The 25,284-nt window shown below is 41.4% G+C and overlaps 1 protein-coding gene across 1 annotated transcript in view; it reads left to right on the forward strand.

The window, feature by feature from the left end:
- Positions 1 to 1,000: 1,000 nt before the first annotated feature.
- lhx5 (LIM homeobox 5) overlaps positions 1,001 to 25,284 on the forward strand; it is a 52,483-nt gene continuing 28,199 nt past the window's right edge. The window contains exons 1-3 of the mRNA XM_061907361.1: positions 1,001 to 1,491; positions 6,013 to 6,236; positions 6,518 to 6,801. Coding sequence (XP_061763345.1) covers positions 1,319 to 1,491; positions 6,013 to 6,236; positions 6,518 to 6,801 — 681 coding nt within the window. The 5' untranslated portion in view covers positions 1,001 to 1,318. The remainder of the gene's footprint in view (positions 1,492 to 6,012; positions 6,237 to 6,517; positions 6,802 to 25,284) is intronic.

Below are 25,284 nucleotides of genomic sequence, written 5' to 3' on the forward strand. Positions count from 1 at the left end.
GTGTACTGCACGTGCAATTTAGCAGTACATTTAGTGGTCAATATGTAGTGTACTGCACGTGCAATCTAGCAGTACATTTAGTGGTCAATATGTAGTGTACTGCACGTGCAATCTAGCAGTACATTTAGTGGTCAATATGTAGTGTACTGCACGTGCAATTTAGCAGTACATTTAGTGGTCAATATGTAGTGTACTGCACGTGCAATTTAGCAGTACATTTAGTGGTCAATATGTAGTGTACTGCACGTGCAATCTAGCAGTACATTTAGTGGTCAATATGTAGTGTACTGCACGTGCAATTTAGCAGTACAAGTTTCAATCAATCGATCCAAAAAACAATCGTATTCGATCAAATCCGAATCTGCTTTTGACTTGCAAATAAAAATCAGAGCAACATTTTAGTTTGAAATCTTTTTCAGCTGCAACTGAAGTTTTTGTCAGCCATGTTCTTTTTGTTTGCCCATTTTCTGGCCCAATGTGAAGAAAATAGAATCTTGATGAAGTTGATTATTTGTGTTTGTAGGAGCAGCAGCTGAAAGAAAAAGAAGTTTGCTTAAGTTGGTCAATATTGAGTTTGTCCTGCAGATGAGCTGCAGCTCATTTCCCTGCAAATAGTTTTGCGCACGCATGAGAAAAGACTCCACCCCCTACTGTGGTGCTCTTGTTGGGCTCCTCCCACTTTCACTTTCACATTCATGTCTGCTTATTCTGCAGGTATTTCCCAACCTTTGACTTCTTTCTCTTTTTTTCCAGCTGTCTTCCAGGACTCTGACGTCACACGCGCTAAAGTGCAAAGGTGAGGTTTCACGCTGTAGTCCGGCTCGGCTCGTATGCAGGTCTACAGGGAGTCCAGGGCGCCGTAACCATGACAACGCTTATCCCGGCTCTGATTGGCTCTCCCGGCGAAGGAATTAAGGCGCGCCTCAGCCAATGAGCGCGCGTGTCAGTGATGGCGAGGTGCAGGCGCGTCCACACCTTCGCCAGCAGCCGCCACAGTGACGTGAAGGTGCAGCAGCTCGGGACACGCGTGGAACACCCCGACCCCCCCCTTAAAAATAACAACAATAACAACAACAAGAAAACATGATGAGAATTTGTGGATATTGCTGGCGTCTTCTTGACACGTCCGGGCCGCGCACGCGTGGACTGCGCAGCCTGCACTAAAAAAAAAAACAACACCACCTTTTTCCACTTGCTGGATTTGTGAGTAGCGAACCCGAGTGAGGACCGGCGGGACCCCCCCACCCTCCACCCTCCACCCTCCACCCTCCAGACAAGACGTGGTTCCGCGCAGGAAGGTCGGCCCCTCGGCTCCACGATGATGGTCCACTGTGCCGGCTGCGAGAGGCCCATCCTGGACCGCTTCTTGCTCAACGTGCTGGACCGGGCCTGGCACGCCAAGTGCGTCCAGTGCTGCGAGTGCAAGTGCGCGCTGGCGGACAAATGTTTCTCCAGGGACGGCAAGCTCTTCTGCAAGATGGACTTCTTCAGGTACAACAACAACAACAAATAGGCAGCAGCATTTCTTCTTTTATCTCCTTTTTTTCAGGTACAACAACAACAACAGCAAATAGGCAGCAGCATTTCTTCTTTTATCCTCTTTTCTTCAGGTACAACAACAACAACAGCAAATAGGCAGCAGCACTTCTTCTTTTATCTTCTTTTCTTCAGGTACAACAACAACAACTGCAAATAGGCAGCAGCATTTCTTCTTTTATCTCCTTTTTTCAGGTACAACAACAACAACAACAAATAGGCAGCAGCACTTCTTCTTTTATCTTCTTTTCTTCAGGTACAACAACAACAACAAATAGGCAGTAGCATTTCTTCTTTTATCTCCTTTTTTTCAGGTACAACAACAATAACAGCAAATAGGCAGCAGCATTTCTTCTTTTATCTTCTTTTCTTCAGGTACAACAACAACAACAACAAATAGGCAGCAGCATTTCTTCTTTTATCTCCTTTTTTTCAGGTACAACAACAATAACAGCAAATAGGCAGCAGCATTTCTTCTTTTATCTTCTTTTCTTCAGGTACAACAACAACAACAACAAATAGGCAGCAGCATTTCTTCTTTTATCTTCTTTTCTTCAGGTACAACAACAACAACAAATAGGCAGCAGCACTTCTTCTTTTATCTTCTTTTCTTCAGGTACAACAACAACAAATAGGGAGCAGCATTTTTTTTATCTTCTTTTCTTCAGGTACAACAACAACAACAAATAGGCAGCATCACTTATTTTTATCTTCTTTTCTTCAGGTACAACAACAACAAATAGGGAGCAGCATTTTTTTTTATCTTCTTTTCTTCAGGTACAAAAACAACAACAACAACAAATAGGCAGCAGCATTTTTTATCTTCTTTTCTTCAGGTACAACAACAACAAATAGGGAGCAGCACTTCTTTTATCTTCTTTTCTTCAGGTACAACAACAACAACAACAAATAGGCAGCATCACTTATTTTTAATCTTCTTTTCTTCATGTACAACAACAACAACAACAAATAGGCAGCAGCATTTCTTCTTTTGACGCGCACGCGGCGGCCCATCAGGCTGACCTTGTGCACGCGCGCGGACTTTCAGGAGGCCGCACGTGCGCGTCAAAGGGCCGACTGTGGAGCGCATGCACGTCGCCGCGTTATAATAATAGGGCGCGCACGCACGCGCAACAATTCAGGTGCAACTTTTTGCATTTGATTGAAATCAAGTGAAGACAATTGGCGCCAAATCCTCCCACGAACACGTCTCTTAATCCCGCTCACTGTGGATTAAGAGAAGATTTCCGCGCTAAAATGCTTCCACTGGCTTTAATCCTGTCATAGATTCACGCATGCACAATGTGCTGATTGTCACTAATGACACTCCGACTAAATCATGCATTCCTGTGTCATTGCTATTGTCTGCATTCTAATTATAAAACATGCATTATTGTTATAATCATGTCACATATCCACACATATGAAAATATTGTACATATTATTATTGTATACATTCTAATTATAAAACATGCATTATTCTTATAATCACGTCACATATCCACACATATGAAAATATTGTACATATTATTATTGTATACATTCTAATTATAAAACATGCATTATTCTTATAATCATGTCACATATCCACACATATGAAAATATTGTACATATTATTATTGTATACATTCTAATTATAAAACATGCATTATTCTTATAATCATGTCACATATCCACACATATGAAAATATTGTACATATTATTATTGTATACATTCTAATTATAAAACATGCATTATTCTTATAATCATGTCACATATCCACACATATGAAAACATTGTAAATATTATTATTGTATACATTCTAATTATAAAACATGCATTATTGTTATAATCATGTGTCATATCCACACATATGAAAATATTGTACATATTATTACTGTATACATTCTTATTATAAAACATGTAATATTGTTATAACCCAGGCATATATCCACACATATGTAAATTTGTAAATATTTTTTTTTGTATGCATTCTTATTATAAAACATGCATTATTGTTAAAATCCTGTCACATATCCACATATATTCAAATTTATAATTATTTTTTTGTATGCATTCTTATTATAAAATATGTATTATTGTTATAATCCGGGCATGTATCCACACATATGCAAATATTGTAAAGATTCCTATTGTATGCATTCTTAATATAACACATGTAATATTGTTTTAATCCTGTCACATAACCACACATATGAAAATAATGTACATGTTATTATTGTATACATTCTTATTATAAAGCATGTAATATTGTTACAACCCAAGCATATTTCCACACATATGAAAATATTGTACATATTATTATTGTATACATTCTTATTATAAAGCATGTAATATTGTTACAACCCAAGTATATTTCCACACATATGAAAATATTGTACATATTATTATTGTATACATTCTTATTATAACACATGTAATATTGTTATAATCATGTCACATAACCACACATTTGAAAATATTATACACGATAGGTTGATTGGCAACACTAAATGGTCCCTAGTGTGTGAATGTTGTCTGTCTATCTGTGTTGGCCCTGCCATGAGGTGGCGACTTGTCCAGGGTGTACCCCGCCTTCCGCCCGATTGTAGCTGAGATAGGCGCCAGCGCCCCCCGCGACCCCGAAAGGGAATAAGCGGTAGAAAATGGATGGATGGATTATTATTGTATACATTCTTATTATAAAACATGTAATATTGTTATAACCCAGGCATATATCCACACATATGAAAATATTGTAATTTTTTTTGTATGCATTCTTATTGTTAAAAATGTCATATTGTTATAATCCGGGCATATATCCACACATATGCAAATATTGTAAATATTCCTATTGTATGCATTCTTATTATAAAACATTTAATATTGTTATAATCCTGTCACATAACCACACATATGAAAATATTGTACATATTATTATTTTATGCATTCTTATTATAAAACATGTAATATTTTTATAATCTGGGCATATATCCACACTTATGCAAATAATGTAAATATTTGTATTGTATACTTTCTTATTATAAAACATGTAATGTTGTTATAATCCTGGCATATATCGACATATGCAAATATTATAAATATTTTTATTGTATGCATTTTTATTATAAAACATAATATTGTTACAATCCTGTCATATATCCACACATATGAAAATATTGTACATATTATTATTTTATGCATTCTTATTATAAAACATGTAATATTTTATAATCTGGGCATATATCCACACATATGCAAATAATGTAAATATTTGTATTGTATACTTTCTTATTATAAAACATGTAATATTGTTATAATCCTGGCATATATCGACATATGCAAATATTATACATAGTATTATTGTATGCATTCTTATTAGAAAACGTGTAATATTGTTATAATCCTGTCATATAGCCACACATGCAAATATTGTAAATATTCTTATTATAAAACATGCATCATTGTTATAATCCTGGGATATATCTAGAAATATGCAAATATTATAAATATTATTGTTGTATGCATTCTCATAATAAAACATGTAATATTCTTATAATCCGGGTTTGTATTCACACATATGCAAATATTTTAAATATTCTTATTGTATGCATTCTTATTTTAAAACTATTATTCTGTAATATTGTTATAAAACGCATTCTCTAAACATATACATTTACTTGTTGGGCAAAACGGAATACAAGTAATAATTATAATTGTAGCACCACTTTGCCAAAAAAGGTTTTATTGTATTTAAAAAATGTAATTTTTGTGCAACAACAATTAATATATTGAGCACTTTATAGCATCACCAGAATAGTTCCTAATACACTAAAACGACACATTCATCAACAAATCAGCACCATTAAAATACATCGAAATTAAAAAAATGATGTTCCCCCGATTAAGATGATTTTTGCACAATGTTAAGAAAATGTTAATAAATATTGCAAACACATTTCCAATATTACTGTTAGGTCAATGTTAATAAACAGCGCTATATTGCTATTCTATTTATTCCTCATGAATATTATGTCCGCACAATATATGGCAATGATTTCAAGAAAGAAGTCCAGATCTGCTTGGAAATTCTCTGCTTTCTACCTTGATCTGCGTCCTAAGCGGTCTACTAAATGTTCACCTTGATCTGCGTCCTAAGTGGTCTACTAAATGTTCTGCAAATTAATTTCACCTTTTTGGAACTCACTCATCTGCACGCCGACAACACGACGGCGATGCAAAAAGAAGAATAAACTGAGCGTGTGTGTGTGTGTGTGTGTGTGTGTGTGTGTGCGTGTGCGTGCGCGTGTGTGTGTGTGCGTGTGCGTGCGTGCGTGCGTGTGTGTGTGTGTGTGTGTGTGTGTGTGTGTGTGTGTGTGTGTGTGTGCGTGCGTGTGTGTGTGTGTGTGTGTGCGTGTGTGTGTGTGTGCGTGTGTGGGTGTGTGTGTGTGTGTGTGTGTGTGTGTGTGTGTGTGTGTGTGTGTGCGTGCGTGCAGGCGTTTCGGCACCAAGTGCGCGGGCTGCCTGCAGGGCATCTCCCCCAGCGACTTGGTCCGCAAGGCTCGCAACAAAGTGTTCCACCTGAACTGCTTCACCTGCATGGTTTGCCACAAGCAGCTGTCCACGGGCGAGGAGCTCTACGTCATCGACGAGAACAAGTTCGTGTGCAAGGAGGACTACCTGAGCTCCGGGACCATCAAGGAGGTCAGCCTCAACTCAGGTGAGCGCACTTGGCGAGAAAAAGATGGACGTCTTTGTTTTGAAGTGAGACGAAAAAAGGGATTTGATGAGAGAAAGAATCCAGTCGACAATTAAGATGGATTTAGAATTGTCCTCCGTCAGATCTTTTCTTATTTGGGTTGTCCTCCATTTAAAGATCTCTTTTTTTTTCAATTCCATCCATCCATTTCTACCGCTTCTTTCATTTGAATTGCTAAATAATTGCTTTGATCTGTAGGTTTGTACGGCTTGTGCGGTGACGTGTTGTTGTGTTGTGGGCAGTGTCGTCGTGCACGGACCGCAGCTTGTCTCCGGACCTGCAGGACGCGGCCCTGCTGGCGGAGGATCTGAAGGAGGCCGACAACTGCACGTCGTCCGACAAGGAGAGCAACAACATCGAGAACGAGGAGCAGAACTCCGGCACCAAGCGGCGGGGGCCGCGCACCACCATCAAGGCCAAGCAGCTGGAGACGCTGAAGGCCGCCTTCGTGGCCACGCCCAAACCCACGCGTCACATCCGGGAGCAGCTGGCCCAGGAGACCGGCCTCAACATGCGCGTCATCCAGGTGAGAGCCGACCCTGCTTCTTCTTCTCAGCAAAGCTGCGGGATTCTCTTTCATGCGAGGGGACAAGCGGTAGAAAATGGATGGATGGCACGTTTTATACTGGAAGGGGAAAATACATTTGTTCAACATTTGCTTCTCCGCAAAATAACAAATGTAAGATCCTTCAATCAAACACCTCATAATACTGTCTTTTATTATCGGTGTGCAGCAGGAGGGGGCTGGGAAATATACGCCATCAGACGCCGATCACGTGGTGAGCACCCACGCGGGAGGGATGGCCGCTTTCGAACTTTCCAACCTTTTGGGGAAAATCCATCTTGTTGTAGTTCTTCTTGGGGCCACTTTGGTCCGACTTTCACAATAATAAATCAGATGTGATATCAACGTCGCTTTTTTATGACGACACACACACCGAGCACCTCGTAAGGGACAAGCGGTAGTAAATGGATGGCCGGACACACACACTGAACACCCCGAAAGAGACAAGCGGTAGTAAACGGATGGCCGGACACACACACTGAACACCCCGAAAGAGACAAGCGGTAGTAAATGGATGGCCGGACACACACACTGAACACCCCGAAAGAGACAAGCGGTAGTAAATGGATGGCCGGACGCACACACCGAGCACCTCGTAAGGGACAAGCGGTAGTAAATGGATGGCCGGACACACACACTGAACACCCCGAAAGAGACAAGCGGTAGTAAACGGATGGCCGGACACACACACTGAACACCCCGAAAGAGACAAGCGGTAGTAAATGGATGGCCGGACGCACACACCGAGCACCTCGTAAGGGACAAGCGGTAGTAAATGGATGGCCGGACACACACACTGAACACCCCGAAAGAGACAAGCGGTAGTAAATGGATGGCCGGACGCACACACCGAGCACCTCGTAAGGGACAAGCGGTAGTAAATGGATGGCCGGACACACACACTGAACACCCCGAAAGAGACAAGCGGTAGTAAATGGATGGCCGGACACACACACCGAGCACCTCGTAAGGGACAAGCGGTAGTAAATGGATGGCCGGACACACACACCGAGCACCCACTGGCAGAAATGTAGATCTCTGATGAAGCCCCCCCTTGCCCCCCCGCCGTTCAACAAGCAACATGTCAATAAAGCCGCTCTGCACCTTTTCTTCCAGTCAAACAATTAATACTCCGTTTAATGAGATGCATATTTTGTACTGAGAGGATAATTACATGTTGAAAGATATTAATTCAGACTGCAAAAGAAGTAACATCCATTTTCAAAGCTGCTGACACAATCACAGGCCATACAAATAATAATAATAATAATAATAGTAATAATAATAATAATAATAATAATAATAATAATAATAATAATTGCCACTCATTCTTTATCAGCAATGGAGCAGGAAGGGGCTGGGAAATATACATTTTGTAAGAAGTTAATTACTATTTCACATGCTAATTAAGCACACTCTACACTTTCAATGTCTATAAAACCACTCTGTAAAAACCACACTTGAATTAAATTTGATGCATATTTTGTACTGAAATGAGAAATACATTTTTCAATATTTATTTATTTTTTAGAACGAAATAAAAAATGTTAACCAATTTTTCCAACTTCCTGACACACTTCTGACCAGGAATTAATTTGCCATTATTTTGCCTATCAGTGATGGAGCAGGAAGGGGCTAGGAAATATATGTCTGGGTAAAGTTTGGTATGAAGTCATTCATGAATTCATATTTGACACTTTAGTAAAACGCCCCCACACACACTTTTTAATGTCTGTTTTTTGGAATCAAACTTCAATTAAATTTGTTATGTACTAAAAAGAGAAATACATTTTTGAATTATATATATATATATATATATATATATATATATATATATATATATATATATATATATATATATGCATATATATATATATATACATATATATATATATACATATATATATATATATACATATGTACACATATATATACATATATGTACACATATATATATACATATATACACACATATATATATATACACACACATATATATATATATATATATACATACATATATATATATATTGCAAAATAAGAAATGTATCACTTTTGCAGAGTACCTGAGAATCCAATTCAGGACCGCAGCCTTAAAGTTTCTCTATGATCATCTCATCAGTCACAGAGCAGGAAAGGGCAGGTAAATTAAACACATTATTCAACATTTGACATGGAGTAAAGCATGGGGACCCCCACAGTCCACAGTCCACAGTCCACAGTCCACAGCCCACAGTCCACAGTCCACAGTCCACAGCCCACAGTCCACAGTCCACAGCCCACAGCCCACAGTCCACAGTCCACAGTCCACAGTCCACAGCCCACAGTCCACAGTCCACAGTCCACAGCCCACAGTCCACAGTCCACAGTCCACAGCCCACAGTCCACAGTCCACAGCCCACAGCCCACAGCCCACAGTCCACAGTCCACACTCCACAGTCCACAGTCCACAGTCCACAGTCCACAGTCCACAGCCCACAGTCCACAGTCCACAGTCCACAGCCCACAGTCCACAGTCCACAGCCCACAGTCCACAGTCCACAGCCCACAGCCCACAGCCCACAGTCCACAGTCCACACTCCACAGTCCACAGTCCACAGTCCACAGCCCACAGTCCACAGTCCACAGTCCACACTCCACAGCCCACAGCCCACAGCCCACAGTCCACAGTCCACAGCCCACAGTCCACAGTCCACAGTCCACAGCCCACAGTCCACAGTCCACAGTCCACAGCCCACAGTCCACAGTCCACAGTCCACAGCCCACAGTCCACAGCCCACAGCCCACAGTCCACAGTCCCCAGTCCACAGTCCACAGTCCACAGCCCACAGTCCACAGTCCACAGCCCACAGTCCACAGTCCACAGTCCACAGCCCACAGTCCACAGTCCACAGTCCACAGTCCACAGTCCACAGTCCACAGTCCACAGCCCACAGTCCACAGTCCACAGTCCACAGCCCACAGTCCACAGTCCACAGTCCACAGCCCACAGTCCACAGTCCACAGCCCACAGCCCACAGTCCACAGTCCACAGTCCACAGTCCACAGTCCACAGCCCACAGTCCACAGTCCACAGTCCACAGCCCACAGTCCACAGTCCACAGTCCACAGTCCACAGCCCACAGTCCACAGTCCACAGTCCACAGCCCACAGTCCACAGTCCACAGTCCACAGCCCACAGTCCACAGCCCACAGCCCACAGTCCACAGTCCCCAGTCCACAGTCCACAGTCCACAGCCCACAGTCCACAGTCCACAGCCCACAGTCCACAGTCCACAGTCCACAGCCCACAGTCCACAGCCCACAGTCCACAGTCCACAGCCCACAGCCCACAGTCCACAGTCCACAGTCCACAGCCCACAGTCCACAGCCCACAGCCCACAGTCCACAGTCCCCAGTCCACAGTCCACAGTCCACAGCCCACAGTCCACAGTCCACAGCCCACAGTCCACAGTCCACAGTCCACAGCCCACAGTCCACAGTCCACAGTCCACAGCCCACAGTCCACAGTCCACAGTCCCCGGCCACGTCAGTTGGGATTTAAGCCTCAGAAATAGAATGGACTTGTTATGATAGAAATGATCTGATCCAAATGAAAGTTCCAATGACAAAATGCAAACAAAAACACACAACACAAATATGGAGTTGTTGTTTTTTAGTAACATTTCATTTGCATGATTGTCTAATGATAAAATATATCTATCCATCCATTTTCTACCGTTTGTCCATTTTGGGATCGCAGGATATGACTCAGCTAAAAACATCTTTAATTCATTTCATGTCTCAAAGAATAAAAGAAAATGCTTATTTAAAATCCACACCACCTGAACGAGGTAAACTACTCCTTTCTTATTAATTCTCACACCAACTGCCGTGGAAACAAGAGGGCGATGCTGTATTTTCAAAATAAAAGCATTATTAGTTTAAAAATGTGCAAGAAGAAGAAAAATTGTGTTTTTTCTCTGTCTGCCTTTTTCATCTCCAATGTGTGAAGACACTTGCTTGCTTTACAAATAATTCAACTCCAGCAACGACACTTGCACGCGCACACGCACGCGCACACACACCGACGTGCGCTTCTGTTCACGCAGGCAGCAGTTTGTCGGAGTCACGCAGCCGTGAAATGAGTCCAAGGTGGTGGTCTTGTTTTAGCTGAGGGGGCTACGGGGATGTCACGTATATGCACCCCCCCCCCCCCCCCCCCCGGCCCCTCCTCCTGTGCGCTGCGAGGATGATTAGCAGCATCTCTGCCAACTGTGATGTGGCTTTTTGTGCGTCATTATCGCTGATTTCACACATTTACATACGCCCCCCCCCCCCCCCCCACACACACACACACACATGCATCCATCAGGGGGTCCACACCGCTGTCCTCGACCTCCTTGTCTGCAGGGCCGGGAGCCAAAATGGAGGCTGTGTTGGGTCCTGTTGTGTTAAATAGCGTGCGTGCGTGTGTGCGTGTGTGTATGCGTGTGTGTGTGTGTGTGTGTGTGTGTAATCCCTGAGCGAGGCTCTCTCGAGAGGGGAGCGGCAGAATTTCCATAAAAATGTAGCCTACACGTCGTCGATTGTTCTCGATAAGCAGGTGTTGCAGCTGCAGCCCGACGTCTGTCTGTGTGTGTGTGTGTGTGTGTGTGTGTGTGTGTTTTTGTTAATGTGCAGCACAGTGGGTCGGTGGCTGGCTGCTGAGAACACGCATCATTGTGCATCATTGTGCATCATTGTGCATCATTGTGCATCATTGTGCATCATTGTGTATCAATGTGTATCATTGTGCATCATTGTGCATCATTGTGCATCATTGTGCATCATTGTGTATCATTGTGCATCATCGTGTATCATTGTGCATCATTGTGCATCTTTGTACATCATTGTGCATCTTTGTACATCATTGTGCATCATTGTGTATCATTGTGTATCATTGTGTATCATTGTGTATCATTGTGTATCATTGTGCATCATTGTGCATCATTGTGCATCATTGTGCATCATTGTGTATCATTGTGCATCATCGTGTATCATTGTGCATCATTGTGCATCATTGTGCATCATTGTGCATCTTTGTACATCATTGTGCATCATTGTGTATCATTGTGTATCATTGTGCATCATTGTGTATCATTGTGTATCATTGTGCATCATTGTGCATCATTGTGTATCATTGTGCATCATTGTGTATCATTGTGTATCATTGTGTATCATTGTGCATCATCGTGTATCATTGTGCATCTTTGTGCATCTTTGTGCATCTTTGTGCATCTTTGTACATCATTGTGTATCATTGTGCATCATCGTGTATCATTGTGCATCTTTGTACATCATTGTGTATCTTTGTGCATCATTGTGTATCATTGTGCATCATTGTGTATCATTGTGCATCATCGTGTATCATTGTGCATCATTGTGCATCATTGTGTATCTTTGTGCATCATTGTGTATCATTGTGCATCATTGTGTATCATTGTGCATCATCGTGTATCATTGTGCATCATTGTGCATCATTGTGTATCTTTGTGCATCATTGTGTATCATTGTGCATCATCGTGTATCATTGTGCATCTTTGTGCATCTTTGTGCATCTTTGTGCATCTTTGTACATCATTGTGTATCATTGTGCATCATCGTGTATCATTGTGCATCTTTGTACATCATTGTGTATCTTTGTGCATCATTGTGTATCATTGTGCATCATTGTGTATCATTGTGCATCATCGTGTATCATTGTGCATCATTGTGCATCATTGTGTATCTTTGTGCATCATTGTGTATCATTGTGCATCATTGTGTATCATTGTGCATCATCGTGTATCATTGTGCATCATTGTGCATCATCGTGTATCATTGTGCATCTTTGTACATCATTGTGTATCTTTGTGCATCATTGTGTATCATTGTGCATCATTGTGTATCATTGTGCATCATCGTGTATCATTGTGCATCATTGTGCATCATTGTGTATCTTTGTGCATCATTGTGTATCATTGTGCATCATTGTGTATCATTGTGCATCATCGTGTATCATTGTGCATCATTGTGCATCATCGTGTATCATTGTGCATCTTTGTACATCATTGTGTATCTTTGTGCATCATTGTGTATCATTGTGCATCATTGTGTATCATTGTGCATCATCGTGTATCATTGTGCATCATTGTGCATCTTTGTACATCATTGTGTATCATTGTGCATCATTGTGCATCTTTGTACATCATTGTGTATCATTGTGCATCATTGTGCATCTTTGTGCATCATTGTGCATCTTTGTACATCATTGTGCATCTTTGTGCATCATTGTGTATCATTGTGCATCTTTGTGCATAATTGTGTATCATTATGTATCATTGTGCATCATTGTGCATTTTTGTGCATCATTGTGCATCTTTGTACATCATTGTGCATCTTTGTACATCATTGTGCATCATTGTGTATCATTGTGCATCATCGTGTATCATTGTGCATCATTGTGCATCTTTGTACATCATTGTGTATCATTGTGCATCATCGTGTATCATTGTGCATCATTGTGCATCTTTGTACATCATTGTGCATCTTTGTGCATCATTGTGCATATTTGTGCATAATTGTGTATCATTGTGTATCATTGTGCATCATTGTGCATCTTTGTGCATCATTGTGCATCTTTGTGCATAATTGTGTATCATTGTGTATCATTGTGCATCATTGTGCATCTTTGTGCATCATCGTGTATCACTGTGCATCATTGTGCATCTTTGTACATCATTGTGCATCATTGTGCATCTTTGTGCATCATTGTGCAACATTGTGCCTCTTTGTACTTCATTGTGCATCTTTTTGCAATATTGTGCATCTTTGTGCAACATTGTGCATCTTTGTGCGCTCTCTGTGCATCTTTGTGCATCTTTGTGCGCTCTTTGTGCATCATTGTGCATCATTGTGCGTCTATGTGCAATATTGTGCATCATTGTGTATCATTGTGCCTCTTTGTGCATCATTGTGCATCATTGTGCATCTATGTGCAATATTGTGCATCATTGTGTATCATTGTGCCTCTTTGTGCCTCTTTGTGCCTCATTGTGCATCTTTGTGCATCATTGTGTATCATTGTGCATCTATGTGCAATATTGTGCATCATTGTGTATCATTGTGCAATATTGTGTATCATTGTGCCTCTTTGTGCATCATTGTGTATCATTGTGCCTCTTTGTGCATCATTGTGCGGCGGGCGGCAAACAGCACGTGACACACAGACACAAAGCATGTATTTCCCAGCCCCTTGAATAATCCGTTCCAGCGTCAACAAGTCAAACCTTCATGAAACACGCAGGCGTGGTTTTTAAAGTCGACCATGAATTGATGAAGGTGGACCCCGACTTAAACAAGTTGAAAAACTTATTGGGGTGTTACCATTTAGTGGTCAATTGTACGGAATATGTACTGTACTGTGCAATCTACTAATAAAAGTATCAATCAATCAATCAAAAAAAACAAAACGCTGAGCTGTCATACGAGATGCCATACGAGAGTTAAAAAGAAGTAAAACGGTGCTCGGGGCATAACAATGTAATTTTTATTAATTTTTTTACATTCTTTAATTAGGTTGGTTTGTTTCTTTCTTTTTTTGACACTGAATTGATGAATTCAAGAAGGAAGTTACATTTTGTGAAATGATTTTTTCTTTGTTTACATCAAAAAAGGCTGACAATTTGATAGAAAAATATATCGATTCATCCATCCATCTTCTTCCGCTTATCCGAGGTCGGGTCGCGGGGGCAACAGCCTAAGCAGGGAAGCCCAGACTTCCCTCTCCCCAGCCACTACGTCTAGTTCTTCCCGGGGGATCCCGAGGCATTCCCAGACCAGATGGGAGACATAGTCTTCCCAACGTGTCCTGGGTCCTCCCCATGGCCTCCTACAGGTTGGACGTGCCCTAAACACCTCCCTCGGGAGGCGTTCGGGTGGCATCCTGACCAGATGCCCGAACCACCTCATCTGGCTCCTCTCCATGTGGAGGAGCAGCGGCTTTACTTTGAGTTCCTCCCGGATGGCAGAGCTTCTCACCCTATCTCTAAGGGAGAGACCCGCCTACTGGTGCAGGAAACTCATTTGGGCCGCTTGTACCCGTGATCTTGTCCTTTCGCTCATGACCCAAAGCTCATGACCATAGTTGAGGATAGGAACGTAGATCTTGTACCCGTGATCTTGTCCTTTCGGTCATGATCCAAAGCTCATGACCATAGTTGAGGATGGGAACGTAGATCTTGTACCCGTGATCTTGTCCTTTCGCTCATGACCCAAAGCTCATGACCATAGTTGAGGATAGGAACGTAGATCTTGTACCCGTGATCTTGTCCTTTCGCTCATGACCCAAAGCTCATGACCATAGTTGAGGATGGGAACGTAGATCTTGTACCCGTGATCTTGTCCTTTCGCTCATGACCCAAAGCTCATGACCATAGGTGAGGATGGGAACGTAGATCTTGTACCCGTGATCTTGTCCTTTCGCTCATGACCCAAAGCTCATGACCATAGTTGAGGATGGGAACGTAGATCTTGTACCCGTGATCTTGTCCTTTCGCTCATGACCCAAAGCTCATGACCATAGTTGAGGATAGGAACGTAGATCTTGTACCCGTGATCTTGTCCTTTCGGTCATGATCCAAAGCTCATGACCATAGTTGAGGATAGGAACGTAGATCTTGTACCCGTGATCTTGTCCTTTCGGTCATGATCCAAAGCTCATGACCATAGTTGAGGATGGGAACGTAGATCTTGTACCCGTGATCTTGTCCTTTCGGTCATGATCCAAAGCTCATGACCATAGTTGAGGATAGGAACGTAGATCTTGTACCCGTGATCTTGTCCTTTCGGTCATGACCCAAAGCTCATGACCATAGTTGAGGATAGGAACGTAGATCTTGTACCCGTGATCTTGTCCTTTCGCTCATGACCCAAAGCTCATGACCATAGTTGAGGATGGGAACGTAGATCTTGTACCCGTGATCTTGTCCTTTCGGTCATGATCCAAAGCTCATGACCATAGTTGAGGATAGGAACGTAGATCTTGTACCCGTGATCTTGTCCTTTCGGTCATGACCCAAAGCTCATGACCATAGTTGAGGATGGGAACGTAGATCTTGTACCCGTGATCTTGTCCTTTCGCTCATGACCCAAAGCTCATGACCATAGTTGAGGATGGGAACGTAGATCTTGTACCCGTGATCTTGTCCTTTCGGTCATGATCCAAAGCTCATGACCATAGTTGAGGATGGGAACGTAGATCTTGTACCCGTGATCTTGTCCTTTCGCTCATGACCCAAAGCTCATGACCATAGTTGAGGATAGGAACGTAGATCTTGTACCCGTGATCTTGTCCTTTCGGTCATGATCCAAAGCTCATGACCATAGTTGAGGATAGGAACGTAGATCTTGTACCCGTGATCTTGTCCTTTCGGTCATGATCCAAAGCTCATGACCATAGTTGAGGATGGGAACGTAGATCTTGTACCCGTGATCTTGTCCTTTCGCTCATGACCCAAAGCTCATGACCATAGTTGAGGATGGGAACGTAGATCTTGTACCCGTGATCTTGTCCTTTCGGTCATGATCCAAAGCTCATGACCATAGTTGAGGATGGGAACGTAGATCTTGTACCCGTGATCTTGTCCTTTCGCTCATGACCCAAAGCTCATGACCATAGTTGAGGATAGGAACGTAGATCTTGTACCCGTGATCTTGTCCTTTCGCTCATGACCCAAAGCTCATGACCATAGTTGAGGATGGGAACGTAGATCTTGTACCCGTGATCTTGTCCTTTCGGTCATGATCCAAAGCTCATGACCATAGTTGAGGATGGGAACGTAGATCTTGTACCCGTGATCTTGTCCTTTCGCTCATGACCCAAAGCTCATGACCATAGTTGAGGATAGGAACGTAGATCTTGTACCCGTGATCTTGTCCTTTCGGTCATGATCCAAAGCTCATGACCATAGTTGAGGATAGGAACGTAGATCTTGTACCCGTGATCTTGTCCTTTCGGTCATGATCCAAAGCTCATGACCATAGTTGAGGATGGGAACGTAGATCTTGTACCCGTGATCTTGTCCTTTCGCTCATGACCCAAAGCTCATGACCATAGTTGAGGATGGGAACGTAGATCTTGTACCCGTGATCTTGTCCTTTCGGTCATGATCCAAAGCTCATGACCATAGTTGAGGATGGGAACGTAGATCTTGTACCCGTGATCTTGTCCTTTCGCTCATGACCCAAAGCTCATGACCATAGTTGAGGATAGGAACGTAGATCTTGTACCCGTGATCTTGTCCTTTCGGTCATGATCCAAAGCTCATGACCATAGTTGAGGATGGGAACGTAGATCTTGTACCCGTGATCTTGTCCTTTCGCTCATGATCCAAAGCTCATGACCATAGTTGAGGATGGGAACGTAGATCTTGTACCCGTGATCTTGTCCTTTCGCTCATGACCCAAAGCTCATGACCATAGTTGAGGATGGGAACGTAGATCTTGTACCCGTGATCTTGTCCTTTCGGTCATGATCCAAAGCTCATGACCATAGTTGAGGATGGGAACGTAGATCTTGTACCCGTGATCTTGTCCTTTCGCTCATGACCCAAAGCTCATGACCATAGTTGAGGATGGGAACGTAGATCTTGTACCCGTGATCTTGTCCTTTCGGTCATGATCCAAAGCTCATGACCATAGTTGAGGATGGGAACGTAGATCTTGTACCCGTGATCTTGTCCTTTCGGTCATGATCCAAAGCTCATGACCATAGTTGAGGATAGGAACGTAGATCTTGTACCCGTGATCTTGTCCTTTCGGTCATGATCCAAAGCTCATGACCATAGTTGAGGATGGGAACGTAGATCGACCGGTAAATTTTACAACGCAAAATTTTAAAACATTGAATTTTTAACCACTGAATATTAAACCATTCAATTTTAAAGGACTGCATTTCTAAACACTGAATTTTAAAACACAACAATTTAAACATTACATTTTTAAAAAGTGAATTTTAAACTACTATGCATTTTTAAACACATGCATTTTACATTTGACTTTTTTCAGTCAAATTGTCAGCATAATTTGATGTCATTGACAGTTTATATCAAGGAAAAAAACACCAGTTTCATCAATTCAGTGTCAAGAAAAAGCTTTGGCAATAAACACACAAATAAACCTGCGTATTCTTCATTGTTATGCAAGTGTAAAAAGAAGCTATGCACATCACGTACCGCATTATGTTCATTTATCACAAAATGCACATGTTTTTCTGCGAGCCAACTGAACTTTAAAGCAATGCCCGTCAATTCTTCTCTGTTTTAAATAGTATCATTGTTGTAAGTACACCTCTGCATAACTTTGCTTTATTACCATGAAATAAAACAACACTTTAGTGCCTCATATTTTAGTACGGCAGCAAAAAAAAAGCCTGTTCTTGCTGGTGAGTATTTGTTGAATCGCATCACTTTCCTTTCTTCCTCCTCCCTTTCACACACTGGAAAACTGACCTTCAGGCCCCCTTTGCCATATAAGGGCAGGAGGAAGTAGCATTCAAACATGTCTGCTTATAACCAAACAAATATGGTGTCTCTTTTGCCATATAAGGGCAGGAGGAAGTAGCATTCAAACATGTCTGCTTATAACCAAACAAATATGGTGTCTCTTTTGCCATATAAGGGCAGGAGGAAGTAGCATTCAAACATGTCTGCTTATAACCAAACAAACATGGTGTCTCTTTTGCCATATAAGGGCAGGAGGAAGTAGCATTCAAACATGTCTGCTTATAACCAAACAAATATGGTGTCTCTTTTGCCATATAAGGGCAGGAGGAAGTAGCATTCAAACATGTCTGCTTATAACCAAACAAATATGGTGTCTCTTTTGCCATATAAGGGCAGGAGGAAGTAGCATTCAAACATGTCTGCTTATAACCAAACAAACATGGCGTCTCTTTTGCCATATAAGGGCAGGAGGAAGTAGCATTCAAACATGTCTGCTTATAACCAAACAAATATGGTGTCTCTTTTGCCATATAAGGGCAGGAGGAAGTAGCATTCAAACATGTCTGCTTATAACCAAACAAACATGGCGTCTCTTTGTTCTGTTTTGAAGATGCTCACAGTTCAAGGTGCTCGAAAAGGAGCACGACGCCGCCAAGCTTTTTGAATATCTCAGCAATAACGGATATCGTTTTTGGCCATATGTGGTGAGGGCGACTGGAAGTAAATAACGCAGAAAAATAAATGCAATTCATTAATAGATACACTTCATTATTTAGTTAATACAGAGATCGTAATTATAGAAATACATACAAAATATAATCGCACAAATACTACAATTGTCAAAATGAACAAGTTAATTAAGTAAAAAAATGGCATTAATCATGTACACACCTAGATGCATCATGTACACACCTGGATGAATCATGTACACACCTAGATGAATCATGTACACACCTAGATGCATCATGTACACACCTAGATGAATCATGTACACACCTAGATGCATCATGTACACACCTAGATGCATCATGTACACACCTAGATGCATCATGTACACACCTAGATGCATCATGTACACACCTAGATGAATCATGTACACACCTAGATGAATCATGTACACACCTAGATGCATCATGTACACACCTAGATGAATCATGTACACACCTAGATGCATCATGTACACACCTAGATGAATCATCTACACACCTAAATGCATCATGTACACACCTAGATGAATCATGTACACACCTAGATTAAAATCATGTACACACCTAGATGCATAATGTACACACCTAGATGAATCATGCACACACCTAGATGAATCATCTACACACCTAGATGCATCATGTACACACCTAGATGCATCATGTACACACCTAGATGAATCATGTACACACCCAGATTAAAATCATGTACACACCTAGATGAATCATGCACACACCTAGATGAATCATGTACACACCTAGATGAATCATGTACACACCTAGATTAAAATCATGTACACACCTAGATGAATCATGTACACACCTAGATTAAAATCATGTACACACCTAGATGAATCATGTACACACCTAGATTAAAATCATGTACACACCTAGATGAATCATGCACACACCTAGATGAATCATGTACACACCTAAATGCATAATGTTTACACCAAGATGCATCATGTACACACCTAGATGCATCATGTACACACCTAAATGAATCATGTACACACCTAGATGCATCATGTACACACCTAAATGAATCATGTACACACCTAGATGAATCATGTACACACCTAGATGAATCATGCACACACCTAGATGAATCATCTACACACCTAGATGCATCATGTACACACCTAGATGAATCATGTACACACCTAGATGCATCATGTACACACCTAGATGCATCATGTACACACCTAGATGAATCATGTACACACCCAGATTAAAATCATGTACACACCTAGATGAATCATGCACACACCTAGATGAATCATGTACACACCTAGATGAATCATGTACACACCTAGATTAAAATCATGTACACACCTAGATGAATCATGTACACACCTAGATTAAAATCATGTACACACCTAGATGAATCATGTACACACCTAGATGAATCATGTACACACCTAGATTAAAATCATGTACACACCTAGATGAATCATGCACACACCTAGATGAATCATGTACACACCTAAATGCATAATGTTTACACCAAGATGCATCATGTACACACCTAGATGCATCATGTACACACCTAAATGAATCATGTACACACCTAGATGCATCATGTACACACCTAAATGAATCATGTACACACCTAGATGAATCATGTACACACCTAGATGAATCATGTACACACCTAGATTAAAATCATGTACACACCTAGATGAATCATGTACACACCTAGATTAAAATCATGTACACACCTAGATGAATCATGCACACACCTAGATGAATCATGCACACACCTAGATGAATCATGTACACACCTAGATGAATCATATACACACCTAAATGCATCATGTACACACCTAAATGCATAATGTTTACACCAAGATGCATCATGTACACACCTAGATGCATCATGTACACACCTAAATGAATCATGTACACACCTAGATGCATCATGTACACACCTAAATGAATCATGTACACACCTAGATGAATCATGTACACACCTAAATGCATCATGTACACACCTAAATGCATCATGTATACACCAAGATGCATCATGTACACACCTAGATGCATCATGTACACACCTAGATGAATCAATCAATCAATGTTTACTTATATAGCACTAAATTACTAGTGTCTCAAAGGGCTGCACAAACCATATGATGAATCATGTACACACCTAGATGCATCATGTACACACTTGGATGAATCATGTACACACCTAGATGAATCATGTACACACCTAGATGCATCATGTACACACCTAGATGCATCATGTACACACCTAGATGAATCATGTACACACCTAGATGAATCATGTACACACCTAGATGCATCATGTACACACCTAGATGAATCATGTACACACCTAGATGAATCATGTACACACCTAGATGCATCATGTACACACTTGGATGAATCATCTACACACCTAGATGAATCATGTACACACCTAGATGCATCATGTACACACCTAGATGCATCATGTACACACCTAGATGAATCATGTACACACCTAGATGAATCATGTACACACCTAGTTGAATCATGTACGCATCTAGATGAATCATTTACACATCTAGATGAATCATGTACACACTTAGAAGAATGATCTTTTAGCCACACAGTCAGTATGAGATGGAGGTCTTCACAAAATGAGTGAGAATTGTGTAAAAAACTTCCTGAAAGAAGTTGAGCTCCAACTGTAAATGACATTCCTTCAACAACTGACATTCCTTCAATAAATGACATTCCTTCAATAACTGACATTCCTTCAACAACTGACATTCCTTCAATAAATGACATTCCTTCAATAAATGACATTCCTTCAATAAATGACATTCCTTCAATAACTGACATTCCTTCAATAAATGATATTCCTTCAATAAATGACATTCCTTCAATAAATGACATTCCTTCAATAATTGACATTACTTCAATAAATGACATTCCTTCAATAAAGGACATTCCTTCAATAACTGACATTCCTTCAATAAATGACATTCCTTCAATAACTGACATTCCTTCAATAAATTGCATTCCTTCAATAACTGACATTCCTTCAATAAATGACATTCCTTCAATAACTAGCATTCCTTCAATAACTGACATTCCTTCAATAAATGACATTCCTTCAATAACTGACATTACTTCAATAAATGACATTCCTTCAATAAATGACATTCCTTCAATAACTGACATTCCTTCAATAACTGACATTCCTTCAATAAATGACATTCCTTCAATAAATGACATTCCTTCAATAAATGACATTACTTCAATAAATGACATTCCTTCAATAAAGGACATTCCTTCAATAACTGACATTCCTTCAATAAATGACATTCCTTCAATAACTGACATTCCTTCAATAAATGACATTCCTTCAATAAATGACATTCCTTCAATAACTGACATTCCTTCAATAAATTGCATTCCTTCAATAACTGACATTCCTTCAATAAATGACATTCCTTCAATAACTAACATTCCTTCAATAACTGACATTCCTTCAATAAATGACATTCCTTCAATAACTGACATTCCTTCAATAACTGACATTCCTTCAATAACTGACATTCCTTCAGGTTCCAGCATGACATTCTGCCAATACAAGATTGGGGTCTTTCCTTAAGCTGAAAGTAATAATGCAAGCAATTAATCACTGATTAATCATGATTAATCCAAATTCCAAAATGTGAATAATCTGATAAAAAATGGACAGCAATGACAAATAGCTCACATCATAAATAATATATGGGCTCTACCGAGGATGTCGTAGTGGTTTGTGTTGTGGTTTGTGCAGCCCTTTGAGACACTGGTGATTTAGGGCTATATAAATAAACATTGATTGATTGATTGATTGATTGATATACTGTATGTAGGAGTATGACAAATACATCACATAATAAATGATGTACTGTATGTATATCATTGAAGAAAATAAATGAAAAAGCTGATTTTGAAAAGGAAGTGGAATAGTGGGGGAATGTTCCTTGTCGGCAGTGTACTGTGTGCAAAGCACAGTTCCTTGTTGGCGGTGTACTGTGTGCAAAAAACAGTTCCTTGTTGGCAGTGTACTGTGTGCAAAGAAACAGTTCCTTGTTGGCGGTGTACTGTGTGCAAAGAAACAGTTCCTTGTTGGCGGTGTACTGTGTGCAAAGAAACAGCTCCTTGTTGGCGGTGTACTGTGTGCAAAGAAACAGTTCCTTGTTGGCAGTGTACTGTGTGCAAAGAAACAGCTCCTTGTTGGCGGTGTACTGTGTGCAAAGAAACAGTTCCTTGTTGGCGGTGTACTGTGTGCAAAGCACAGTTCCTTGTTGGCGGTGTACTGTGTGCAAAAAACAGTTCCTTGTTGGCAGTGTACTGTGTGCAAAGAAACAGTTCCTTGTTGGCGGTGTACTGTGTGCAAAGAAACAGTTCCTTGTTGGCGGTGTACTGTGTGCAAAGAAACAGCTCCTTGTTGGCGGTGTACTGTGTGCAAAGAAACAGTTCCTTGTTGGCGGTGTACTGTGTGCAAAGAAACAGTTCCTTGTTGGCGGTGTACTGTGTCCAAAGCACAGTTCCTTGTTGGCGGTGTACTGTGTGCAAAGAAACAGTTCCTTGTTGGCGGTGTACTGTGTGCAAAGAAACAGCTCCTTGTTGGCGGTGTACTGTGTGCAAAGAAACAGTTCCTTGTTGGCAGTGTACTGTGTGCAAAGAAACAGCTCCTTGTTGGCAGTGTACTGTATGCAAAGAAACAGTTTCTTGTTGGCGGTGTACTGTGTGCAAAGCACAGTTCCTTGTTGGCGGTGTACTGTGTGCAAAAAACAGTTCCTTGTTGGCAGTGTACTGTGTGCAAAGAAACAGTTCCTTGTTGGCGGTGTACTGTGTCCAAAGCACAGTTCCTTGTTGGCGGTGTACTGTGTGCAAAGAAACAGCTCCTTGTTGGCGGTGTACTGTATGCAAAGAAACAGTTCCTTGTTGGCGGTGTACTGTGTGCAAAGAAACAGTTCCTTGTTGGCAGTGTACTGTGTCCAAAGCACAGTTCCTTGTTGGCGGTGTACTGTGTGCAAAGAAACAGTTCCTTGTTGGCGGTGTACTGTGTGCAAAGAAACAGCTCCTTGTTGGCGGTGTACTGTGTGCAAAGAAACAGTTCCTTGTTGGCGGTGTACTGTGTGCAAAGAAACAGTTCCTTGTTGGCGGTGTACTGTGTCCAAAGCACAGTTCCTTGTTGGCGGTGTACTGTGTGCAAAGAAACAGTTCCTTGTTGGCGGTGTACTGTGTGCAAAGAAACAGCTCCTTGTTGGCGGTGTACTGTGTGCAAAGAAACAGTTCCTTGTTGGCAGTGTACTGTGTGCAAAGAAACAGCTCCTTGTTGGCGGTGTACTGTATGCAAAGAAACAGTTCCTTGTTGGCGGTGTACTGTGTGCAAAGCACAGTTCCTTGTTGGCGGTGTACTGTGTGCAAAAAACAGTTCCTTGTTGGCAGTGTACTGTGTGCAAAGAAACAGTTCTTTGTTGGCGGTGTACTGTGTCCAAAGCACAGTTCCTTGTTGGCGGTGTACTGTGTGCAAAGAAACAGTTCCTTGTTGGCAGTGTACTGTGTGCAAAGAAACAGCTCCTTGTTGGCGGTGTACTGTATGCAAAGAAACAATTCCTTGTTGGCGGTGTACTGTGTGCAAAGAAACAGTTCCTTGTTGGCGGTGTACTGTATGCAAAGAAACAGTTCCTTGTTGGCGGTGTACTGTATGCAAAGAAACAGTTCCTTGTTGGCGGTGTACTGTGTGCAAAGGAACAGTTCCTTGTTGGCGGTGTACTTTGTGCAAAGGAACAGTTCCTTGTTGGCGGTGTACTGTGTGCAAAGAAACAGTTCCTTGTTGGCGGTGTACTGTGTGCAAAGAAACAGTTCCTTTTTGGCGGTGTACGGTGTGCAAAGGAACAGTTCCTTGTTGGCGGTGTACTGTGTGCAAAGAAACAGTTCCTTGTTGGCGGTGTACTGTATGCAAAGAAACAGTTCCTTGTTGGCGGTGTACTGTGTGCAAAGAAACAGTTCCTTGTTGGCAGTGTACTGTATGCAAAGAAACAGTTCCTTGTTGGCGGTGTACTGTGTGCAAAGGAACAGTTCCTTGTTGGCGGTGTACTTTGTGCAAAGAAACAGTTCCTTGTTGGCGGTGTACTGTGTGCAAAGAAACAGTTCCTTGTTGGCGGTGTACTGTGTGCAAAGAAACAGTTCCTTTTTGGCGGTGTACTGTGTGCAAAGAAACAGTTCCTTGTTGGCGGTGT

The sequence above is a fragment of the Nerophis ophidion genome, linkage group LG08, assembly GCF_033978795.1.
Source record: "Nerophis ophidion isolate RoL-2023_Sa linkage group LG08, RoL_Noph_v1.0, whole genome shotgun sequence".
NCBI classification, from domain to species: domain Eukaryota; kingdom Metazoa; phylum Chordata; class Actinopteri; order Syngnathiformes; family Syngnathidae; genus Nerophis; species Nerophis ophidion.